At 47.9% G+C, this 24,278-nt stretch overlaps 1 protein-coding gene across 2 annotated transcripts in view; it reads left to right on the top strand.

Annotated features, from left to right (window-relative positions):
• LOC144933909 (LIM zinc-binding domain-containing Nebulette-like) overlaps positions 1–11,737 on the top strand; it is a 60,865-nt gene extending 49,128 nt beyond the window's left edge. Inside the window, exons 7-9 of one of the 2 annotated variants that reach the window (XM_078859212.1) lie at positions 3,802–3,968; positions 6,936–7,030; positions 8,174–11,737. In XM_078859212.1, coding sequence (XP_078715338.1) covers positions 3,802–3,968; positions 6,936–7,030; positions 8,174–8,679 — 768 coding nt within the window. In that variant the 3' untranslated portion in view covers positions 8,680–11,737. Of the gene's footprint in view, positions 1–3,801; positions 4,019–6,935; positions 7,031–8,173 lie in introns of both variants that reach the window. The other variant, XM_078859222.1, reaches the window with a different exon arrangement.
• The last annotated feature ends 12,541 nt before the right edge of the window (positions 11,738–24,278 follow it).

Below are 24,278 nucleotides of genomic sequence, written 5' to 3' on the forward strand. Positions count from 1 at the left end.
TTTCTGAGTGGCATTTTTGTGTTCTACCCCTGTTTTATCCACATGGGTGACTCTGGGTTCTCCGGTTTCTTCCCATAATACGGGGGATCTTTGGGTCATTGTATACAAGTGTTGGGTAGCTGTATATGCAATTGTGTCTTTGTTTGCCTGTATACATTTGTAAGTCTATAAGTGGGTGTAGTAGTGTGGGGAGCAATGGTGTAGTGGTTACCGCGCTGCGCTACGAACCCGGCGAACCGAGTTCGATTCCGTCTCACGGCTAACACCAGTGACGCTTATCTGAACCGGTCCTGGGCGTCCTCTAGGTCGACTCAGCCTCAAATGAGTACCTGGTACGGCGTGTAAACATCGCCACTAGGGGGAGACGTGGTGTTGGCCACCCACCCCCTCGTGTGCTGTTCTGGCCTACATAGGTGCTTGCTAACAGCACTTGCCCCAACAGTATTTTTAAGGCTATGCAGGGGGTCTTTGTCTTTTGTGTGTAGTTGTATGCGTGTACCTGTACGTGTGCAGCTGCACATTTGCGGCTGCACGTGTTGCGACTGCAGCAGTGCAGCTGTATGTGTGGCCTTGTGGTCTGAATAACTCCTTTGTTGAGAACCAGGTGAGAGTCCATCGAGATATATTTTTTGTTCCCTTTTTAAGCGAGTACAGGAAAGTTACACATTAGAAACAAATGTATATCACCTGCGTCTCACTTTAATAGTCATGTGTGGCGGCATATGCTTTGGCATGTGTGCACGTGTGCGTGTGTGTGCACGTTTGTACGCGTGACGCACGTTTTTGGGCAGAATTTTTGCTCTTGTGAGTGCGCGTGCGAAAGTCGGCTCACCTGGTGATAAAGTAATCGTGTTCACCTGCTTTTGTTCGTGCATCCGTGAGCTTGTTTGTCACTGCCCGCGCACGTGTGTTTCGTATGCGTGAATGTTGGCATGGACGTGTGTTTGTGTGTGCGCACACGTGTGTGTGTTTTTGTGCACGTGTGTGAATGTTGGTATCCCGTTATATTTAGTGTGTCTGTGTATGTGTGAGCAGATGTGTATTGATGCACCCCCCCCCCCATCCAGGGGATTGATGATTTGTCTCGATTCGACACAAGAACCAATTCTCTCGTCTGCGTTTTTACTTTTGGAGTGTCTTTTATTTTTCACTCCATTAACATATATTTTACGTTCGCTCATCATGCTCGCGCGAACGCTAAACCATCGATTCATGCAATCTTCTTGGTTCTTTCGGTAAAGTCACGTAGAAGGGAAATAATAAAATAATAGAAATAAAACATAATAAAACAATTCTCACGACGTTTCGGCCACAACGCAAGCAGCCGTCCTCAGGTGAAAACCAGGTCTGTCGAGGCGACAGCGTCTGAATGAAACAGCACACGTGCTTGGAGCATATATATAAGCTGGGTTGGAAAGGGGGAAAAGGGCGCCTTGACAAAAGAATATGCATATCAAGAGGCATTTAGCATATGTATGGGAAATGCAGGTATGTGATTAGTACTACTCATGCCTGTGCATTAGTAGTACTAATCACATACTTGCATTTCCCATAAATATGCTAAATGCCTCTTGATATGCATATTCTTTTGTCAAGGCGCCCTTTTCCCCCCTTCCAACCCAGCTTATATATATGCTCCAAGCACGTGTGCTGTTTCATTCAGACGCTGTCGCCTCGACAGACCTGGTTTTCACCTGAAGACGGCTGCTTGCGTTGTGGCCGAAACGTCGTGAGAATTGTTTTATTATGTTTTATTTTTATTATTTTATTACTTCCCTTCTACGTGACTTTACCGAAAGAACCAAGAAGATGAATCCCTGTAGTCACGAAAGCTTTAAATCGAGATTCATGCAATGTTAGCGAAGCGCCATGGTGGAGATAGCGCCCACAAGTGGCTCGCCGGGAGTCGCGTGAACCCATTACACACAGTGCATATGAATCGCCAAATCATCGATGCCTTGCGCGTGCATTTTCTCAGCTTGAATGGCGAGCGTCCGCGTCGATGTTCATGATTGGATGCAGCAGCGTTGCGCGCCCGAGCATGGGCCAGAGGTGCTGTGTGCTGTTAGAGGGCTCCCAAGTGTTTTATGTTCACCCCCGAGGCTGGCATTTGGCCAAGTCGAGCCTGCCACGTGTTTGATGCTTTGCATGCCACACATTCATCCGAATGCCAAGCCTTTGCCAAGATAAATAGCCATGAATAAAATATATATATACAATATTACATAATTTGTTTATTGAAATTATATTTTGGAGTGTACAGTATAGAAATTGTCAAGTTTTTTAGCTTTGGAGTTTTAACATCTTGCTTTGCTCACAAATGTTGGATAATGCCAGTGTTGTGTGCAACACTGGCAGTAAACGGGTGAAACACATGCACACATCACTGTGCCAAGCCTGGCTCACGTCCCTCTTGTTTGACCCATGCCATCGAAAAAAACTCACACCGAAATAATGTTTCCATCATCATCAATAGCAGCAGCATCCATGATAAATCCACTGCTGGATGAAAGCCTCCCCCCACCCTGTCACCCTCCCGCACGGACTGCGACTGCCACGATCTATCTCATTCCTTGCACAGCAAGCGTTTTTATTGTTCCACCTCCATGGTGGACATCCTCGTGGGCACCAGCCTCGTCCCTCGGCCATGGGGCGCCACGATAATGAGATGTTAACTAACTCGCCTGTTATACAAGAGGTCTTGTGTTCAATACCGACCCTGGTGCCTTGTATATTTGGAGTTTTCATGTTCTCTCTGTGGTCGTGTGGATTTTTATCCTCCGGTTTTTCCCTACACCTTTATAAGCATTCGTTTAGAGTATTTGGCTGTTTACACTATGAGACCTCCTTTACCAGTGGCAAAATATAGTAGTAGGTTTTTACCCTTTCAACTGCTACAAAACTGACACCTTTATACAAGGGATCATGTTTGCAATAACCACAACACAAGCAGTCAAAATGCAAACAAAAAGAAACAACTCTGATAATGATAATGATATGCACTGTCCTTGAAGTTGATTGGTCCACACCCGAGACAGCTTTTTCTTAGAACCTACCCCGAGCTCTCAATACTCTGATAGTGCGCTATTTTTGAGTTGTACGCCTTTTGGCGTCATCTGGTCCAACACCAATGGAGACTAGGCTCTAAGAAAAGCTGTCTCGAGTGTGGACCAATCAACTTCAAGGACAGTGCATATTATTATCAGAGTTTCTTTTTGTTTGCATTTTGACTGCTTGTGTTATGGTTATTGCAAACATGATCCCTTGTATAAAGGTGTCAGTTTTGTACCAGTTGAAAGGGTAAAAACCTACTACTATTTGGCTGTTATTCTACATGATAATAAGCCACTTCGTTGAGCTATCATTTGTGACCAGGTCACTTCTGAAAAAAGAGCTACATCGCTCCGTGGGTCTCATCGGGTAAAATAAAGAATAGTGTGAGGAATATTGTTTATATTATTATTAACTCTTTGGAGAGATGTGTCCTGTCGAACCCACTGGCTTCCCCGAACAGCCCGCGATGACCTATCTCGCTTGTTTCTTCCCTGATCCACGTGCTCCTCATTCTGCCTCTCGGTGCAATTCCACAGCATGTGTCGCCCCACACTTCTTTGCTGTACTCTTCAGCTTTTGTTCCAATTCATGTATCGGTGTCCATGTCTCTGGACACCCGTGAAGGTTTGTGAAAGTGGTAAAAAATTTCACCGATTGAAACGTTCTTGTTCAGCAACATTGTATTTTCATTATCAACTCCGGTTTCCCATCATGTGACGCCGTGTGTTACTGCTGCTGCTGACGCAGGCCAAGTACCACGAGGAGTTTGAGAAGAACAAGGGCAAGGGCTACGCGCCCGTCACGGACAACGTCACCATGGAGCAACAGCGTCGCAGCATGCACGAGGTCGGCAGCGACGCCGCTGCCGCCTACAGCCGCGGCAGCACCCGCTACTCGGCCGACGAGGGCGGCATGTACGCGCAGCAGCAGCAGCAGCAGCAGCATGGGTACCAAGGCGGCGGAGGTAACGCTATGCCATGGTCCCTACTCTGTGCGGTTGCGCGGCCAGAGAGTCGCTCTCTTGCGAGGCGACGTGTGGTGGTGTGGAAAAAAAAAATAAGAATAACATCTATTTTTCGATTTAAAGCTTTCGTGACTGCAGGGATTCATCTTCTTGGTTCTTTCGGTAAAGTCACGTAGAAGGGAAATAATAAAATAATAAAAATCAAACATAATAAAATACAATTCTCACGACGTTTCGGCCACAACGCAAGCAGCCGTCCTCAGGTGAAGAACAGGTCTGTGGCCGACACGTCGTGAGAATTGTATTTTATTATGTTTTATTTTTATTATTGTATTATTTCCTTTCTACGTGACTTTACCGAAAGAACCAAGAACATCTATTTTATAAATCGCTTTCTATTTTGAAGTATCTCAAAGCGCTGTCCGTAAAAATAAAACTACACTCACAAATATAGATAAAATCTAAGCGCAATAGAAAGCTGATATCAATGACTCCTTTTGAAATTGCAATTAAATGAAGAACTGTGATAAAAGCAAATAATACTAATTGCAGAGTAATCCAATCAGACAACAGAATTGTTTTTTTAAATCTTAAGTTACGAAGAAAGCCAATGGTGAGTTTTAAGACGTTAATTTAGAAAGTGACAGACTTGGAATCCCTAATTGGACCATGGAAGGGGATTCCACAATCGCGGAGCCTGGCTGCAGAATGCTCCGTCTCCCATAGAACATCACAATGTTGTCCTCTTTGGAACGATGAGTAGACCAGAATCAGCTGATCTAAGTTTTCGCAGTGGTATATTAAACTTGAGCAGGTTAGTGGAACATTTAGAGCCAGCCCGTTCAAGGCCTTTAAAGGTGAGAAGCTTATAAAAGAACTAGACACACGTTCGTCAATAACATTGCCTTAAAAAAAAAAATACATGTCACAGGTGATGTTTCAGGCCATGGACCCTTCTTTATAACATTTTTGTATATGTGCTGTGAAGAAGGGCCATTCCCAAACATTTTTCCTGTGATATATATTTTTGTATTCTCTCTTCAGGTCATGGTGTCATTGACGAATATGTAGAGATTTTAAAATACATTTAGTGTTTTATGGACATGCAGTCAGCTGACGACAACACTGCCGCACTTGAGAGCCCAGTTTAATCACCGGTGTGTCGTCAGTTCCGACTCAAAATCCACGAGCGCAGCGGGGCCGGCTCCTGTTTCCCCAGCCATTGGCGTTACGACGAGTCACACTTGCATATACGTCCGGTTCGGCGAATTTATCGAACGTTGCCGCACGTCGCGTTCTCAAATTTCCCTCGTCGCGCTTGCACCTGGTGGTGCGCGTGTCCCGACCGGGGGCGCGTTTGTTTAGCCGCGACTCAACTCCGGTGGGCTGCGTCAGCGTCGTGCAACTCCGTCCCGTGTCTGGTCTCATCTGCCGTGTTATTCTTGTTTGCCTGCATCCTCCCGTGTCACCTTTCTCTCCCACCGCTCTTGTGTTTTCAGCCTAAGCCCTTTCTGGTTTCTCCTTTGGTGCTGCCGCCTACTCCTCCTCCTCCTTGCTCTCAAATCGTGTTTTATTAGAACCCACGGGTAAGACGAGCAAGGGAGCCGCTGTTTTCACACCTCTCCTTGCTCCGACGCCCGTCTCTTCCTTCCTTGTGCCTCTTCATGCCTGAGCTGTCTCTCTGACCTCTGCGCATGAAGCATCCTTTTTCGTGTCGTTTCACTCCCTGAAAAAGTTTCGTTCCAGGCCTCGCTGCTCACATTCTCTCCCGAAACACAGTTTTTGTATGAAATTAAGTGGCAAATAAACGTGACAAAATGCTATTTTTTTATGTTTTATATGATTAATGTAGCGTCCCTTAATCGATAAATAAATACAAATAACTGAAAATAAGATTTGTTGTTTGGCAAAAAAATTACGAGTTCATTTTAATTGTTTCATCTCAATATTTACCTCAACCGATGTGTGTTTGTAGTTTAAAGTTAACCACTTTTATGATGAAGTAAGATGTTTGACAAAGTCACTAAATCGTTTCTCAAAAATTACAGTGGCTCATTTACATGCAGTGCTGTTGTATATTTGATAGAAAAAAGTATTTCTATTTTTTGTTTAAATCACGAAAACGACGAATAGGGCGTGCACAGATTCACATTAAATGTCTTGTTTTTCTGTCTCCTAACCTTTGTACAAATAAAAATATCTCAACGCATCCTTTAATATCACTTTCTTAAAAACAAACGCATACAATTGGCAACGTTTCAGGCACTGACCCTTATTCACAGCACATAGAGACGACAGAGAGGTATAAATAACAATGAACAAGTTCATTGATTCAAGCATGAAAATCTGTGTGTTTTAACTCGCATGTATATTCTTCTGAATGTCCTCTTTCTGTATTTAATTTTTATTTTAAATACTCAATTTGGAGGCTCGGTTAAGCTTTCCTGGATAAGCACATCTATCATCATCACACACGCATCTCTTAACACGTGCGTACAAAGGCGACCTTCTTGACACTTGCACGCAAATGAGCGGACGCTGACGAATGGTTATTCACAAAAGGGCGCAACTCACCGGAGCAGCCTCCTTGAACAATCATTACGGGTGGGTTGACCTGGAACACTTTGAACACAAAACCAGTTCGCAATCAACTGCACGGAGTAAACCAACTTTAAAGATCTCGACGAGGCCCTTTGCCGATGGCCATCATCTCGTTTGCCGGCGGGGTTAACGCGTGCGTGCGTGCGTCATGTTCGATGGCCGTAGCGCTTGACTTCTGTTCACGCTGTGAACGTCTCCATCCTCCTGGGCCCGGCCGGGCGGCTGCTGCGCGCAACATGCTCATTGTGTGGTCTCCTGCTGCTGCTGCTACTGCTGCTCCTGCTGCTGCTGCTGTTGTCGTCCCCGTGCTCTGTAGTGCACACCTCGGGTGGTCCCCAGCATGGGCAGGGCTACGTATCCTCCGCCGCCTCCTCGCAGCAGCGACCCGTCTCCCAGACACCCAGAGCCACGGTGAGAGCAGCCTCGCCACGCTGCACCCACCGCACAACCCGTGACCAAGCCGCAGAGACAAAGATCTCCCCTCCGCCGTAGCCTTAACAGACTGTTGGGGCAAGTTCTGTTAGCGAGTAGCACCTATGAAGGCCGGCACTGTGGCACACGAGGTGGAGATACGGGTCGAGATGAAGATGAGGATGGCGATGAGAAGTATGGGGGGCGGGGGCGAGGACGAGGCGAGGGGGGAGATGGCATTTGGTGTGGAGCAAGACAGCAATAATGCTGACACGTGTGTGTACTGAATACGCATAGACATTGATACATGTGCAGTATATGTGTTGTTGAACTTATTTCGCACCGTACGTAGCCAACGGTGCTGATCGGAGGTACGCATACGTGTACAGGATGGTCCTTATTAAGCACAGAGCTCTGTTCAGCTTGTGCATTTGTATCTCGGCAGTCTATATGGGTATAACCCGTATATATTCGTTTAATCTGCATGCATATGCCACGTATATACATGCACAAGAACATACACATGCACAACCACACATACGTACCGTACACATTAGCAACACACATCGCACATGCATACCTATTTACAAGTATGTATATCAATACAAGTGCTGTTAGCGAGCAGCACCTTTGATGGCCAGCATGGCACACAAGGTGGTAGGTGGCCAGCACCACGCCCGGCTGTCTTTGTTTCCCCAGCGGCGATCTTTTTACATACCGCACCAGGTACTCATTTTAGGCTGAGTCGACCTAGGGGAGGTCAGGACCAGGAATCGAACTCGAGTTGCCGGGTTCGTAGTGGAGCGTGCTCACCGCAGCACCACCACTCGTGTCTCACCACCCCGGTTCATATACCACGCTCCACTGATGTTAGCCATTGAGCATGGCTGGCTATGTACGGTGCGAAAGAAGTTCAGCATACATATGTGCATAGCCGCGGCCGTGAATCACGCTCAGGTCGCCAGGGTTCGTAGGGTTGGCGCGGTAATCTGTCGTCGATTCGTACGCACCCCGCACGGCAGCGCTCGTTGACGCCGCCGTGAGAATCGGCGTGGTTAATCGGCACGTGGCTCACGTCATTTGAACGAGCGCGTGTGACGACGCGCGCTCACCGGGGTGCGTGCGTGTCCGTTGGGGGTGCAGAGGCCGTACCGTGCCGTGTACGACTACGCGGCGGCGGACGACGACGAGGTGTCGTTCCTGGACGGCGACGTCATCGAGAACGTGAAGCAGATCGACGAGGGTTGGATGTATGGCACAGTGCAGAGGACCGGCCAGACGGGCATGCTGCCCGCCAACTACCTCCAGCCGCTGTGAGAGGGCGAGCCCGTTTTTGCCGGCGAAGGGCGCCGTGCTTCGACCCACCAACACCGAGTTCCACTGAGAATCGTTTAACTCCTCTGACGGCAATACTCGCACCACGGCACCACACCGCTTCTAGACACCGCCGCTGTACCCCGCGTCATTACACGTCTAATGTCGCGACCACTGCTGCTCATATAACACCATCGTTTCACCACCAACACCTCAATAACCACCACCGACCACCACATCGTTACCACTGCGTTGCCAACAATACCACCGTCATCGCTCCACTCTCAGCACAACACGAGCATGTCGACAGAGTCTCTCCAAAAGCGGCGTTATAGTCTAATGTCGCGGCCACTGCTGCTTGTAACACCATCGTTGCAACACCCTAACCACCACCACCACCAACAACATCATTACCACTACGTTCCCAACACCGCCCATCGCTCCACTCTCAGCACAACACGAGCATATCGACTGAGTCTCCAAAACGCCAACCCTCGAACACGAGTCCCTGCTCTATGTTACTGTGAGGCCGGGGGGTCGGGGGGAGGGGCGGGGTGGGGTGCGGAATTGAAACGCATCGTCGCAATTTTTATTATATTTACAATTTTTTTGTAAATTTGCAGACCAATGAACGGTTGATGTCTTTTTTTCCTATCTCGGCGCAGTTTCTAGAATTACGCAAAAAAATATAATTCTGTGATGCATTTATCTTCGCTCTCTCGGTGCGTTGAGGCAAGTTGGGAGCCCGCGTCCCATTGGCAGCGCTGGCTTCAAACAATTGACACTCAATGCACGAATTGCTTTAAAATAATAATTATAAAAGAGCATTAAAAGCCAGGGCCAACTACAGCAACAACATGATTTCTTATTGTCTCCAATTACTTTAATCTAGTTTACGCTGTAATCCTTAAAAATATATAAACACTTACCAACGTTATTTTATTTTCATACTCGTAGTTTCCAAGTTGATTTACAAAGTTGCATTTAACATATTAAGACTGACGTAGATTTTCTTTTTTTCCCCCCAGCCTTTAATAAAAAAATAAACTTAAAATAGCAATGTGTTGTTATATATATGAGAAAACAATGTTACAGCAAAAGCTCAGTTATTTGGCATCCATGAGCAATGTCGGGTGCCGGTTCATCAAATATACCCGTTTATCTGAGATTTATACTCACGGTTCACCACATTTTCCAAGAACATGAAACTTTAAAAGAAAGAAACCAAGTCCTAATTTTAACGATGATGTAAGACAATATACTCAATTTACAGAGGTACTCACCCTGTCAGCTGTAGAACATTCTAAGTTGATTGTAGAGAAGCAGCAGGGCAGTTTAAGGCACAGTGGTAGAGTACTGTATGTCGCTAGCACCACCACTCGGCAGCATCCTGAATCTTCCGTAAACAACAACGGATCTACGATAAGTGCACGCATGGCAAGATGCTAGATGGCTGTCGGATTTTTTCCGGATACGTTAAACGTAGATTTGTATTTCCGTCTGTGACAGATGCCGGTTTATAGAGCATTCCGGACGGTGAAGTGGCGGATAACAGAGATGTTGCTCTATACTTAACAATGGACTGTTAATTGGCCTTATCAACGTGCATTGTTGGCAATTGTGATGATTTGGCAGGGTCAGAGGCCGTGCCGGTGTGAGATTCTCCACTGGCTCAAACTCGCAAACTCCCACCGTGCTTTGATTCGCCGCTGGGTTTTTTTTCGGTTTGGCCACACGCGTCGTAATGATCTGGCCAAAATGCGTGTCGCGAGGCCCTCTGTCACCCGACACGGCCAAAACATACATTCATCGCACGGTGGACAAGCATTTGTTGTGCCGCACCAGTCGATTGAAAAACAACGCAAACGCCTTCCGTGCAAGTAAACGGATGAGAGATGAATTTAGCTTCATTTTGTTGAGTTGTTTGTAAAAAATAATATTTGCCAGTCAGTTGATAAAACATGCTTGCTTTTAGATTTACTACATTATTTCTGAAACATTCCATTGCAGTCAGACAGGCTTCGTCTGACCAAGTCCATCGTGTATGCGGACTCACATGCAGACGTTAGGAAGCGCGCCTCTCCCTCTGGTGGTTTTAACCAGCGGTAGAAATTCCACATTTCTATGGTGGGGACCAGTCTCTCCGGAAGACATCCGCTGCTCACTTTCCACAAGGGATTAACTCTCTCTTATCCAACCCGGAGGGATGACGTACCAAATCGATCCCTGATATCTGATCTTGCATCTTTCTGATTGCTTGCCCAATGCTCTAACCGCCGTTGCACAACCTGGACGGATGTCTTCACGTTCCTACTTCCTACGGGAGGAGGCCTTCGTCCGGCCGTGGATTGCCAAAGGGCTCTACTCTTATTTATTAATATTAATTTGACTCGCACACACTGTGTTTTGAGTTTAATGCCAACAAGTGAGTGTGGACTATGTTGCGGTGGACGCAAACAAGTGTGGGTAACAAAGCAGCTGTCTTGGTGCTCGGTCCTGGGACACAAACTCCCTCCGTGTTCGTTGCTGGCAGCTTTGGCGTCTTGGGCTTGATTTGAAAAGAAAAAAAACCACAACGATTCTGCGCCTCTCTCGCGCCGGTTCGATGACTCGCCTCACCGGTCGATTCACTCATCTCGATGAATTTGTTGTTGTTGACATTTTTAAATGGGTAGCGCCTTGAGTGGGCTGCAGGGTTCACACGAAGGAATTGCACGCAGCGTCTGTGAATAGAAAAAAAACAATGGATTTCTCAGCACAGGCAGGTCGACATGTCCATCGCGAGCGCAAGAATCTTATTTTCGACTACGATGCGTCGTTTGCTCATGGAACACGGGCGTCCCTTTAGATCGACGTAAAGCTCTGGAGACTAATCACGCAGTTTCGTACAGCTTTCTGCATGTGTGCCTACCAATCCCACCAGCTGCACGCGGTTGCTCCCCCAACTCCACAGTGCCGTTTTAGAAAACTTTACGTCGAGCATTATTGGGTAACCGCATTTGCAAGTGCGCAACGGTTGCTGAGAAAACTAAAAAAGGTTACGTGCGAGTCATCCGTGAAGTTGGGAGGCAAGTTTGGCTGCAGCGATTATGTGTTTTGGATTTAAAAAATGCATGTTTATCTTGCCAGTCCTCACGATGACGGAAGGTCACGTGTTCAATTTGCTGAACAGGCGAGAAGCAATTCATTTGGCTTTCACACAAAGCAGAAAAAAACTCGCTTATTCTCAATTACAGTTTTACCATACCAAATTTTAACCCAACTGGTGCCTGAGATGTGCATGCCGAACAACATTCCATCGGCTGCGTAAATGTCACCCCTTGCTGCGTGAGACGAAACGTTTGCTGAAAAAAAACCCAGACGTTTTAACAAAAAGTAGTATTTCTCACTCAACACATTTTTTTAAAATCTTTGCTTATATTAAATAGTAACGAATGAAATGGTAAGAAATATATATTTACATTCCTGAATTATAAACTTTTGACTCTTTATTTGCAATGCGTAGCTCTTAGTTATACTGCCATATTCCGCGATGTAGCATTCAGGGCTCGGGACGTGATGGGGAACTTTGTGATGAATTTCGACCAACTCTTCAGGGTTCCAAATCTCCAGACACACCAGGTGTGACCAGATGTGACCCTTTCCTGCAAGATAGTCCCTCGGGCCACGGTGCAAAAAATCTGCACCACCTCTACGATAGTGCCAATTTTATTTGCTCGATAAACCCCCACTTGTTCCAAATAGTTACCACATAATTCACTGCTATTAGCCAACGTAGAGAAATTGAAGACGAAAAAGTGATGCCACCTGGAAGGTGGTACCGACGTGTCAGATATCCGTTCTAGGCTTGTAGACCAAGTGATGCCAACTGCGGAGGTCGCTTGACTTGTACCGCCTCTTCACCGCTTGGCAAGGCTTAAGATTAATAACTTGCGTCTCATGGCGTAATCGATATGCTTGGTTTACCTTCACGATATGAGTTGTCCATCAAAGCTAAAGCTGTCGTACATTAAGCCACCAGTCGTCGTCGTTTCTCTCACGGGCATCACAGGCATTCAAGTCTTCGGGTCCCGCGGTGGCGAGATGTTAACTACCTCGCCTGGTATGGAGGAGGTTGTGGGTTCGATCCCAACCCTGAGGCCTGCTGTATATTTGGAGTTTGCGTGTTCTCCCCGTGGCCGTGTGGATTTTTCTTCGGGTCCTCTGGTTTTCCCCTCCAAATTTAGAAACATGCGTTTAGCATATTTGGCTGATATAAATTTCCACATGATAAGTCACTTCGTGGAGCTATCATTGATGGCCAGGTCGCTTATGTTAAAATAGCTATATAGCTCACTGGGCCTTGGTGAAATAAAAATAGTTTGACTTTTTATAACCTTATGTTATATTCTTTCTGTTCTAAACGCACGTCGTTCCAATATTGAACGAGCTTTAGCCGACACGTTTAGCAATCTGTGCGAGGTTGTGAGCCTGTGTTGGCAGCAAAGCTGTTTCCGCTGATATTCATCAGAGAAGTGGCCACAACCGCCACCGTTTGTAGTACATTTGGGCCGGTTTTTTCTGTTTTAAATTGGCGGAAATGTGCCTTTCCTCCATCATATGAATCCGCCTCTGATTCCCCGAAACGTACAATATGACCATGAACTGGTGTAAATTGTTCACCCAAGCCTACATGCACAACAGCCCACGAAGCCCAAGATGTTTAATAATATATACATGTCTTCACAATTACTGCTAGATCACGTAACTCATTGAGGCACTGATAAATTGGTGCTATTGATTGCCGAAGGCTACTTAAGTTAGTGATCCATATGTGGGAGGACAGAAAGACCTAGTCCAGGTTAAAAAAAATTATTGCAGCATTGTGTTTGGATTTAAGACGGGAAGTACTTTGTATTTCAACGTCAGTTGTGGAAGCCGGTGACCTTTATCGGATAATACAACAAAAACGCAGGACCGGATCTCTGTTCTCTAAACCTGGAGCACTGTCGTTGCCACCACCCCATGCCTTCAGCAGGACAGCTTTGCCTGTTACTAAATGCACCCAGTCTCATCAGATGCGTGAAGCTAAGCAGGCCTCTGCCTGGAAGCTGCCTTAATTGCACTCGGTGTTCGTATGCGCGGGCTGCGAGGTGTACACGAGATGGCAGTGCAGCAGAGGATTCTAGAATCTTCCCCTGCGGAGCTTTGACGATGATCCTCGCTTGAGGTGTGGTCCGGTGGATTTCCTCCGGGTTCTCCAGTTTCCTCCCACGTGAAGCCAAAACGCAAGTACGTGGAATTGGCCAAACAACCCAAATGCAGAGCCTCGATGCATTCCTCGGAGTGTAAAGGACACAAATCGGTCCGCGGGTTTCAGTACCAGCGCAAAAATGAAACGGCAACCCTGCTCGCCAGCTCGCCGTAGCACGTGGCGATGTTGTGCTGCCCATCGACACCGCAGCGCATTCATCTTGCGCCACCAGAGGCAGCAAACATTTCCAGTGGTGACATTTCCCCTTGCGTGGTCGCGTGAGAGTAAATCGTGTGGCCAGCATTCTGGTTTCGAAAAAGATGTCGCGTAATTTAATTTTATTGCCCCGTGTAAAACAAAGGCGTTGCCTTGCAGCAGTGCATAGATCAAGGCGGGTGAAGACGGTAAGGAAATCGCTGCCACGGAATTTCTGACGCACTGGCGTGGGCAAGTGAAATGTCTGGTGGAGGGCCCGTGAATTTGTTTGGCCGGTGGCACTGAATATTGCCTGTTCAGGGAAGTGAGTGGAATTGTGAAAAGTGCTCTCTAACCCCGACTTGAACACACTTCTGTCTTAAGAATCGAGGTTCTTTTAGTGGCCATACAGAGCCATTGTTATATTGATGATGGTCCTGTACTGGTTTTACACAGACACACATTTCCATACTCGTAATTGTTGAAGTGATGCATATTTGCAAGGGAATGTAATATTTGCTTTCAGCTTAATAAACATTACAATGTATAACCCATGTTGCTTTGTAATCGCTTTTTATACTGGAAATAAACATTTGTGCCAGTGGTGTGCTGGGACAAATGCAAATATTTCCCGTATAGCCTTAACAGACTTGGGGCAAGTGGTGCTAGCGAACACCGATTAAGGCCGGGAAGCCACACGAGAGAGTGGGTGGCCAGCACCATGTCCGGCCGCCTTTGTCTCCCCAGTGGCTATGTTTTTTTTATTTTTATACGTCGCACCAGGCACTCATTTGAGACTGAATCGACCTAAGGGAGGCCCAGGACCCGTTCAGATATTCGTCACTTGTGTTGGCCGTGAGCGGGAATCGAACTGGGCTCGCCCGGTTCATAGCGCACAGCGCTAATCGCTAGACTGCTGCTCCCGTGTTGGGACCTGCACACATTTCCATTGAACAAGGTTTCATCTTTATGATCTGAATGCACATGATCTTATTTAATTGCGGACACTAAAGGGGCGGGGGGGGAGTTGAGTCTGGTTCGTCCTTGGCTTGGAGACTGCCAGGGAAGCTGCTAGAAGATGGGGCAGTAGAGCAACTTTTTTTGTTTTTCTACATTCGGCATTCACGACCAATGCTATAATTAAATTATTGGTTTTATCGTGTGGAAACCACATTGTTTAGGGTCAATGAGTTTAGAAATGGCTTTTATATTGTTCTCGGTTACCATATGGATTTAAATGTTATCGTAGTTATTTTATTATTGGCAGATTCACATATGATTATTCACCAATGACTCTCACGTATTATCTAATTGCACACATTTATGTAATAACAGCCATAGAGGGTTCACGTGGGGATTGGCTTGCCGGTCCTGCTTTGTAGCCAATAAGGGATGAGCCAGGGAGCATGCCCTCGGCGTGATCGCGGCGTGTTAGCAGGGGTGATTGGCCTGGCCTATCGGGGCCTCAGCTAATGGGGAGCCGGATCAGAGGCGTGGTCCCGGGATTGACAGGAAACCATCGGGAATGGTCAACGCTGTCTATAGATGATTGGCTGGGGGGTACCACGTGACGAAGGGATTAAGAGAGAGGGAGAGAGGACAGTCGTGAGCAGACTTGGGGACGACAAGAGCAAGAGTCACGCGCGTACGGGGCGCTGGGTGCCACGTGCGCGGTGGGGACTTGGTGAGAAGTCTGCCCTCTCTCCGTTGTCTGCCAGCAACGGGGAGTGTGTGTAAAGTGTAACTGTGGAAGTTGAAAATAAAAAGGACTGATTCCGGAAGCCGTCTCAAGGAGGTTTATTACATTTATATAAATCACCTCACGTACCCCACTGGGACATTGCCGCGTACCTCCCAGGGGTCCGCGTACCCCTCCGGTTGAGAATCGCTGGGTTAGAGTGCGTAGGGGATGGGCAGTGCTGCTCCATCGCTGCAGCCAGGGCAGAGTCACCGATCCTCATCTCATCCTCCGCCACCAATCCCCCTCCCTTCACACCGCGGGGGTGACTCCCAGTCAACTGGGTGCAGGTGTAATGACAGGGTGACACCTGTCGGCCTGAAGGGGTAATTGCGGTTATGGGGATATTACGTAATGCCCTATTATAAAGGGGGCGTATCTGGGGTAAAAGTGAAAGGCGGAGTTAGTCCACATGCTCCGGGAACCTGCTCGAAGGTTCTGGAAGGGGGCGTGTGGCCAGAGGCGGGGCTTGGCCGTGCAGGGGCGCATATAACCGGGGCCGAACCAGAGGTTATGTTGCGGATCCTGGGTCCTGGCTGCGTCGCTGCTTCTCGTCATCTCTTCGTCTCCGACCACATGGCTGATCTTCTGCAAGACCCTCGCTGTCGCTGCGCTAGTCGGACAGCGAGCGTAGCATATGCCGGAGATGGGCTCTGTTAGGATCAGTGACTTGCGGTCAGGTCAATGGCTGGGGAGGCACTGGCTGCTATCAGAGCCAGATTCACACACTGAGGGGGGCGTGTCCTCACTGAGGGGGGCGTGTCAGACACGCCCCCCTCAGTGAGGCAGATCTGATAGCTGCCTCCCCTGGTGCTTTTTCATTGCAGTTTCATGACGAGACCAGCGAGCCTAAATATCTTGATACACATACGTGAAATAAGTTACCTGGACTATGGAAGGTGAAGACATGTAATGAAGGGGTCTACATTATTACATTGATGACATACCGAGATAGTAACAGGCACGCGCTTGTTGCCCGCGCTCCATCCAGTTACTGAGGGGTTGCGAAATCAGAGGGGAGGCTGAGCTCGTCGCTGCCTCACCTCTCGTCTCTCCCTGTATTTGCAGCAGAGCGCCGCAAATTTGGCGATTTTGACGATAAAAATTATTGGAATCGTAGAGAAATTACATTTATTACACAGATCAGTGGAAAAAACTAAAATTTTCGTTCATTATTTTTTTATTGTCGTAACATCTATTTTCATTGGAGTATGGCAGGTGAGGCTGTGCCTGCCCTGCCTCCCCTGACCGCACGTCCCTGGTTAAGGATCGCCGACGTTACGTAATGTATCGCCCCGTGTGTTCTTCTCGGAAGTCGATCACTACACAGGGATCGACGGCAGGGTAAGGGAATGGTGATGTGTGGGGACCGTGATGGGGGAAGATCGTTCCGGAAGCAGTGGTTGTCGAGTCTCATGTCCATCTAATTAAAATTATCCACCCGACCGAGCCATTCAAATCGATTTGTCACGTGGGCAAACATTGCCAATTTGCTTGGGATTTTCAGAAAACCGCGGAAGCTGACGTAATTTTGACAAAAATGACACCGTACTCGACGTTTCGCTGGAGATGACATCCAGCATCGTCAGAGCTGTGAACAGAGGCTCAGCTCTCATCGCGTGAAAGAGCCTCTCTGATCCAGCTCCTTAAGTGCCACGGTGGCTAGGAGATGTTAACTACCTTGCCTGGTGTACAGGAGGTCGTGGGTTCTGTCCCGACCTTGATGCCTGTTGTATATTTGGAGTTTGCGTGTCTCTATCCCCGTGGACGTGCGGATTTTTTTTTCCTCTGGATCCTCCGGGTTTTCCCTACACATTTAAGAGCATGGGTTTCGAGTAATTGGTTGCTATACAGTTCCACGTGATAAGCCACTTCGTTGAACTATCACTTGTGGCCAGGTCGCTTCTGAAAATGAGCTACATATTCTTAGGTTTTTTCGGTAAAGTCACGTAGGTAAAAAAATAAAATTTATAAACGTAAAATAAAAATAAAATAAAAAATCACGTTTCAGAGGCAACACAAGCCTCCACATTCAGGTGGAACCGTCACAGCACTATATCTGTATTAAGTTAGAAACGTCGTGATTTTTATTTTATTTTACTTTTATTAATTTTAATTTTTTACCTACGTGACTTTACCGAAAAAAACCTAAGAATATGAATCCTTGCAGTCACGAAAGCTTCAAATCTAGAATGAGCTACATAGCTCAGTGGGCCTTAGCTGGTAAAATAAAAATAGTAAATAGGTGCAGTGTTAACCGGTTTAAAATCGTTAATTGCTGGTTTATTGATTACATTAATAAAGTGACAGAAGAAAATAAGTTGTCCCCATGTGAAATAACACCACTACATAGGTACAGCGGACACTAATTACTAGCATGCCGAGGCAGGTCAGGGTTTCAGTCCGTTTATTCCACCTCTGCAACACACACACACAGCTCCTTCCTTCATCCACAGCTCTCTCCTCCCCCTGCCATCACTCCCCTGTGACGTCCCCTCTCCTCATCACCGTCACCCTCATTCCCATCAGCCAATCACAAATCGTCACAGCGCAGAGATATATTCCCGGTCCAATCGGTGCAGCGATTGACTTCGTCGTTTCGGGTTGACCTTCTGGGGCCCGTTCCAGGTGCATGGTGGGTTTTCTCCGGCTACTTTGACTTCCTACAACCATCCGCACATGCCCGACCATTGCCACACCATGCTCCAAGTTGTCGACACCGATTCAAATAAAAATAAGAGGTATTTGCGTGTATTTTGAGTTGCAGTACACGAGTTTCACGCGACATGCAGCGGCGGAGGCTATCCAGCAACGATGGGAGGCGTGGCAATTTGAACTTGGAATGAAGACCGGAAAACACGTGGAGTGGTGGGATGATGGTGGGTCGTGAGGAGTAGCAGGCCGAGGCCCTGCTCCAATACGTGGATGAAGGCCACAGTTTGTCGTTCCCCCGCACCTCCGATTAAGCACGGTTGGCTCCGTATGGTGCAAAAAAAGTTGAATGTACATAAAGACAAAACAAGTAAACCCGTAAAAACAAAGTTTTTCACTATAAATCCTTTAGATGCGTGGCGGCTAGAGTCCTCTCGTCCTCTGGCTTGAGATGGCTGCCACCTATGGGTCAGATGATTGTCTGCCACCATTAAGCAATTAGTAATTAAATATTTAATTTGTTTTCCCTAAACAGTGTTAAAAAACGAGCAAAAGATTTGCACGGTCCTAAGCAAGCAAGCGAACTTAATATAAAGGATTTAAAAATATATTCGCCTGTGGAGGACGCGGGGATCAATCCCGCGACCTTTGGCATGGGAAGCGAGGGCGCTACCAACTGCGCTACTCCGCCACGGCCTGTGGAGGGGTTACGCTCTGGGCTCTTACACTGTGACGTTCAGCCAATGCCATGAATGAGTTCTATTTGAATATATGTAAAATATTTGTTTTTGCCTAAAAAGTGTCAAATTTTGGGAATTTTTTTTCACGAACATTAATTGTCTCGCACAACGAGTCTGTGTGGAAAATGTCAGCTCGATTGGATCACGGGAAGTGGGTTAAGAAACGACCAAAAGATTTGCACGGTCGTAAGCAAGCAAGCAAGCACGCAAGCAGGCGAACTTAATATAAAGGATTTAAAAAAGAGAATTTCTCCACAATTATGGCAGTCGCCTGACGTGGCCGGTTATAGTTACCGGCAAAACGTCATTACTCGAATTTGAAATGTGGGTTGACGCTCCAACACACCGGTGTGCTGAACTAGTAACTAATTGGCCAAGGTGCTCTTCCTCCTCCCTCCCAGCTTAAATAGACGCTCCAAGCCTGGGGTGTGTCATTCAGACTCTGTCTTCTCGACAGACCTGTTCTTCACCTGAGGACGGCTGCTTGCGTTGTGGCCGAAACGTCGTGATAATTATTTTATTGCTTTATTTTTATCATTTTATTATTTCCATTCTACGTGACTTTACCGAAAGAACCAAGAAGATAATTGGCCATGTTGTGTTCACGTGACAAACCTTACTAATCGTCTACGTGACGTGTCGTGGCGGGTTTAACAACGCATTCACATTTTCGCGATCTAATTCAACAAAATTACCTCTATTGTGGATGTTGGTCACACAGCCTAGGTGTTAAACTACTTACACACAACGTGCAAGTGTTAAACTACTTGCATACAACGTGCATCTCCCTCGTGCTAGATTAAGGTTCTTGGAGGCCCTTGGCACTTGGTTCACGGACCTTCAGTTGGTACTGCCCATGTTACTACCGCCACTGTCACTCGCTGGACAGATGTCGTTACCGATACGTTCATTGCTTAGTCGGTGCCCTAGTTCGATGTGGTATGCCGCAGATAAGCAGATTTAATTGGAAATAAATAAAAAAAGTCAGCCGAAAAAATACAAGGGAAAATTTAAACCATTTTTTTTACAATAATCACCACATCGGATGACGCAACTTTAGAATCATGCCATTCATTTCCATCAATAATTGCAATGTTCTGACAGGATGACCGTATGGGCCATATTGCTTTACTTTCGTTTAAGCTTAAATATTTATCATAGAAACAAAACAAAAAACCATGCTACCATTTTTTGTAGGCCCTTCAGTTTTCGTATGCCCGAGGTCTAGGAAAACCGACTGTGCCTATTGGACAATACCAGGGGCGAATTCTTCATTAGGGCGATTGGGCGACGCACCACCAATGTCATTCAACCACAGAGTCACGCTAGCCGTCACAGTGCCTCTGGATATAGTCCAATCAGCGTCATGTCACGTTCTGTGGAGTACCGCCTCTTTTTGGGCGATTTCACTCCGGCTGAGAATCGCCCCGAGTGGCCCCATAGACTTACATTCAAAGATGTTTTTTTTCGAACGGGGGCGCTGCAATGCATTCTCTATGGCTTCCGGGAGGGCATGCACTAACGTGCTTACGTCATCATACGTGCTAACGTCATCATACGTAAGCACGTTTCATCCAACAATATAATTTATCGCCACCTAGTGGAATCTTTAATAAAAAAAACTTGAGTGGTTTGTTTTAATAGTGAGTATATAAACAAACAAGATGTATTGTAAGAGTCACTTTATTTTTCATTAATATTAAAGAAGTGAAGTTGCCTTTACATGCTTAAGCTGTTAATTTATTCATTGCATGGGTGGACCTTATCCTTATCAATCATCCAGACATTTGCCCCCCCCTGAGAGATTTTGCAGGAGCCGCCACTGGACAATACGGCCCTGCATCTCCCTGCGCGAGTGGAAGTGGTGGCCGTCGGTCCACTTCATCCTGAGAACCACCCCAGCCGACTTCCGAGTGCCACCGACTGTTCTCTCACAGAGCTATGCCAGGTTGAGTTCACCCATCTTCAATGCCATTTCTTGATTTAAAAACATATATCTACACTCCGATAATGAAAGATCACCTTTACAGGTAACTTAGGCATGTTCAAATGAGAAACACAAAATTGTCGCCAAGTTTTAAAATATTCCCCACACTAACACTCACTTAGTGTGGCTAAGATGCTACACCAGCAGAAACGCAAAAACGTTACACGCAGCACAGACAACAATCGCGTCTTCACCACACGCTATTTGGCACGGACGTCATGAATCAGGCACAGAGGCAAAGCCAAAGATCCCCTATATAGCCTTAAGACTGTTGGAGCAAGTGCTGTTAGCGAACAGTGCCTATGAAGGCTGGGGCATGGGGCACGAGAGGAGGGGGTGGCCAAGGACCATGTCCGGCAGCCTTTGTCTCCCCGGAGGCGATGTTTACATACCACATCATGTACTCATTTGAGGTCGAGTCGACCAAGGGGAGGCCCAGAACTGAGATAACCATCAATACGTGTCCATAAGCGGGAATCGAACTCGGATCGTTGGATTCGTAGCGCAGCGCGTGAGCCGCTGCGCCATAGTTCCCCACAAACATCCCCCGTACAGCCATAATAGGCTTAGGGCAAGTGCTGTTAGCGAGTAGCACTGATGAAGGATGGCATGGCACACGAGGAAGTCCGTGGCCATGCCATCCTTCACGCCCGGCCACCTTTCTTTCCCCAGTGCTCATGTTTACACATCCCACCAGGTACTCATTTGAGGCCGAGTCGACCTAGAGGGGAGGGACCCAGGACCGGTTCAGAAAATCGTCACCGTGCATTGCGGTGAGTGGTAATCGAACTGGGGTTGCTGGGTTCGTAGCGCAGCAGCAACCACTGGCGACACCGTTCCATATACACACACACATACAAAGATCCCCCATATAGCCTTAGCAGACTGTAGGGGCAAGTGCTGTTAGCGAGCACCTATGAAGGCCGCAACGGTACACGACGGGGTGGGAGGCCAGCACCACGCCCGACCGCCTTTGACTCCCTAGCGGCGATGTTTACACATCGCACCAGGTACTCATTTGAGGCTGAGTCGACATAGGGGAGGCCCAGGACCGGTTCAGATACTCGTCACTGGTGTTGGCCATGAGCGGGAATCGAACCCGGGTCGCCGGGTTCATAGCGCAGCGCGCTAACCGCTACACGACCGCTCCCCCATCACACACACACGCGCACACACGGACGCTGGGACAAAACACTCGACGATTTGAGTTCGGTTTGTGTTGCGATAGGGAGAGTAAAATCTTTATTTACAGCCAGGTTGTTTACAAGAATATATACATGTGTAAAGAACGACACTGCATTGTCCAAGCCCTTACCCCCATCGTACCATGTGGAACGACTAAACGGGAATCTTCGGTACTGCATAAAGCAAAGAATGAACAGTTAAAAACGTTTAAAACGCCACGTAAAAACACGCGTGGCGAAGCAGAGCCTTACAAAATAAACCACGTCTCCCCAATCATCCTCGCCATGTACCTTACAACCCCCCCCGAGCTGATATTCAATTCATTCTAACAACCGTGAAAATGTTAAAACATTTTAAACCAAAGCAGGGCGGTTAAAGTACCGTTTAAAATATCTCCCTCGAACGAACTCCACAACTCTAAAAAGTCAGTAACACGTGGTTAAAAAGCAACGTCAATCAGTCTTCTCACTGTTAAAATCTACACCGTCTAAATTTGTACATCCTTTCCCCCTCTCCATGGGAGTGCGATGCCACCCTCCTTAAAAAAACGTATTGACGCGTGAGGGCATGGACAAGAGGGAGGGGGTGACAGCCGAAACCAACCCGCTCCCCTCCCCCCCCCAGAAAAATATTGTAGTCCTTAACCACAGCCGAATCAAACGACTGCCATGGAATGCACCACACTTTACTTTTTACACTCAACGATAACGTTTACGCGATCGTTTTTGTTGTCGTTTTGTTCGTTATAAAACCCATCAGTCCATCACAGCATGTGTAAAATAAAAAAATCCCCGTCGATACTCCTCCTCTAACAACAAGGTAAGGCGCGCGTCCGTAAACAGACGGGGCGACCGCTTGGGCCGTCGGCTAAAAAACTAACAAGGCACTTCCACACCAAGCGAGCGTCGGTGGCGCCATCCATCCCCACAAGCAGCAGCGTCTGCTGCTGCACTCCTCTCCGCGCGGGCGAGCGAGCGAGCGGCACGCATTCCTCCCGAGCCACGGCGCAGTCAACACGGAGTCTACGAATGCATGTAAAACGTGTGCTTGTGCCCCGCACCCAAGTGCCGTGCAATTCCAAGTCGTGTTCAATCCGTGCAGTGTTCAAATCCACACCGTGCTCAAATCGATTCAAACTGTGATTGTGAACCTGTGCAAAAACGTGTGCTGCGTGTTCGTGCGCGCGTGCTCTCAACTTTATGCTCCGTGCGTGTGCACACATCTGCGCTTGGGGTGCAGGTGAACGTTTGCCAGTGTTCGGGTGAACGCTTGCAAGGGTGCGCGGGTGAACGCTTGCCGGTGTGCCGTACACGTAGCGTCGTTCCGTGCCAACTCGCGCCGCCGCACGCCTCGCTTCCCGTGCAGAGCGAGCACGCCGCCATGCTCTCCCCCAGCAGGCAAAGCGACAGACACGGCGCGCCGGCTCTGCGTGTGAAGCCTCGCGCAGTGCATCCTGCGGGAGCGACGGACGCGTTGGACCGAACCGCTCGGCGACACGGCAAAGGATCCCCCATCCGGCGGGAACCATTAAATCCATTAGCAGGGCGCTGGCTGGGCGATCACCCAAGATAGCCATGCATCAATCCCGGGCTCACATCCACCCAGCAGTGGACAGAGCATGCTAATCACAGAGGCATCTCCCCCCCCCTCCAACCCCCCTCCCCCCCCCCTCCACGCTCCCCATCCCCCCCTCCACCCCCCCTATTCTCCCCCCCCTCCACCCCCACCCAGCCTTTCCCACTCTCGCCTTGTCCCACCACCATGGGCCTTTCAGACTTTTCCCCACCTCTCCTCCATCCCGAATCAAAATGTATTTGTGACGCGCCGCACACACCAGATGATTGATCAACATGTCCCCATGCGACTTAGGTTTGATGATGTTCACATGAACCGGCACCCTCTACGTGGCAAGGGGCGCCACACACTCGCGCAAAATATCTCGGTGTGAATTTGAATCGGCTCTCTTTAACATGAAGGGGCACGAGTTCCCTCAAGCGTCAGGCACGTGCGGCGTGAACCAACTGAATGTCAATTTAATTTTTGTTCAACGGAGGGAACTGGCGAAGGTGGAAATGACGGACCGTGGCCGGGCACAAGGACTGGAAGCTTTTAAAAACGCTGCCTTACCCCCCTCCTCCTCCTCCACGGACACCGTCCCGCCACGCCACCCTCCCCACCGTGCCAACCCCCCCCCCCCCCACCGC

Source organism: Lampetra fluviatilis, chromosome 1, assembly GCF_964198595.1.
Source record: "Lampetra fluviatilis chromosome 1, kcLamFluv1.1, whole genome shotgun sequence".
NCBI classification, from domain to species: domain Eukaryota; kingdom Metazoa; phylum Chordata; class Hyperoartia; order Petromyzontiformes; family Petromyzontidae; genus Lampetra; species Lampetra fluviatilis.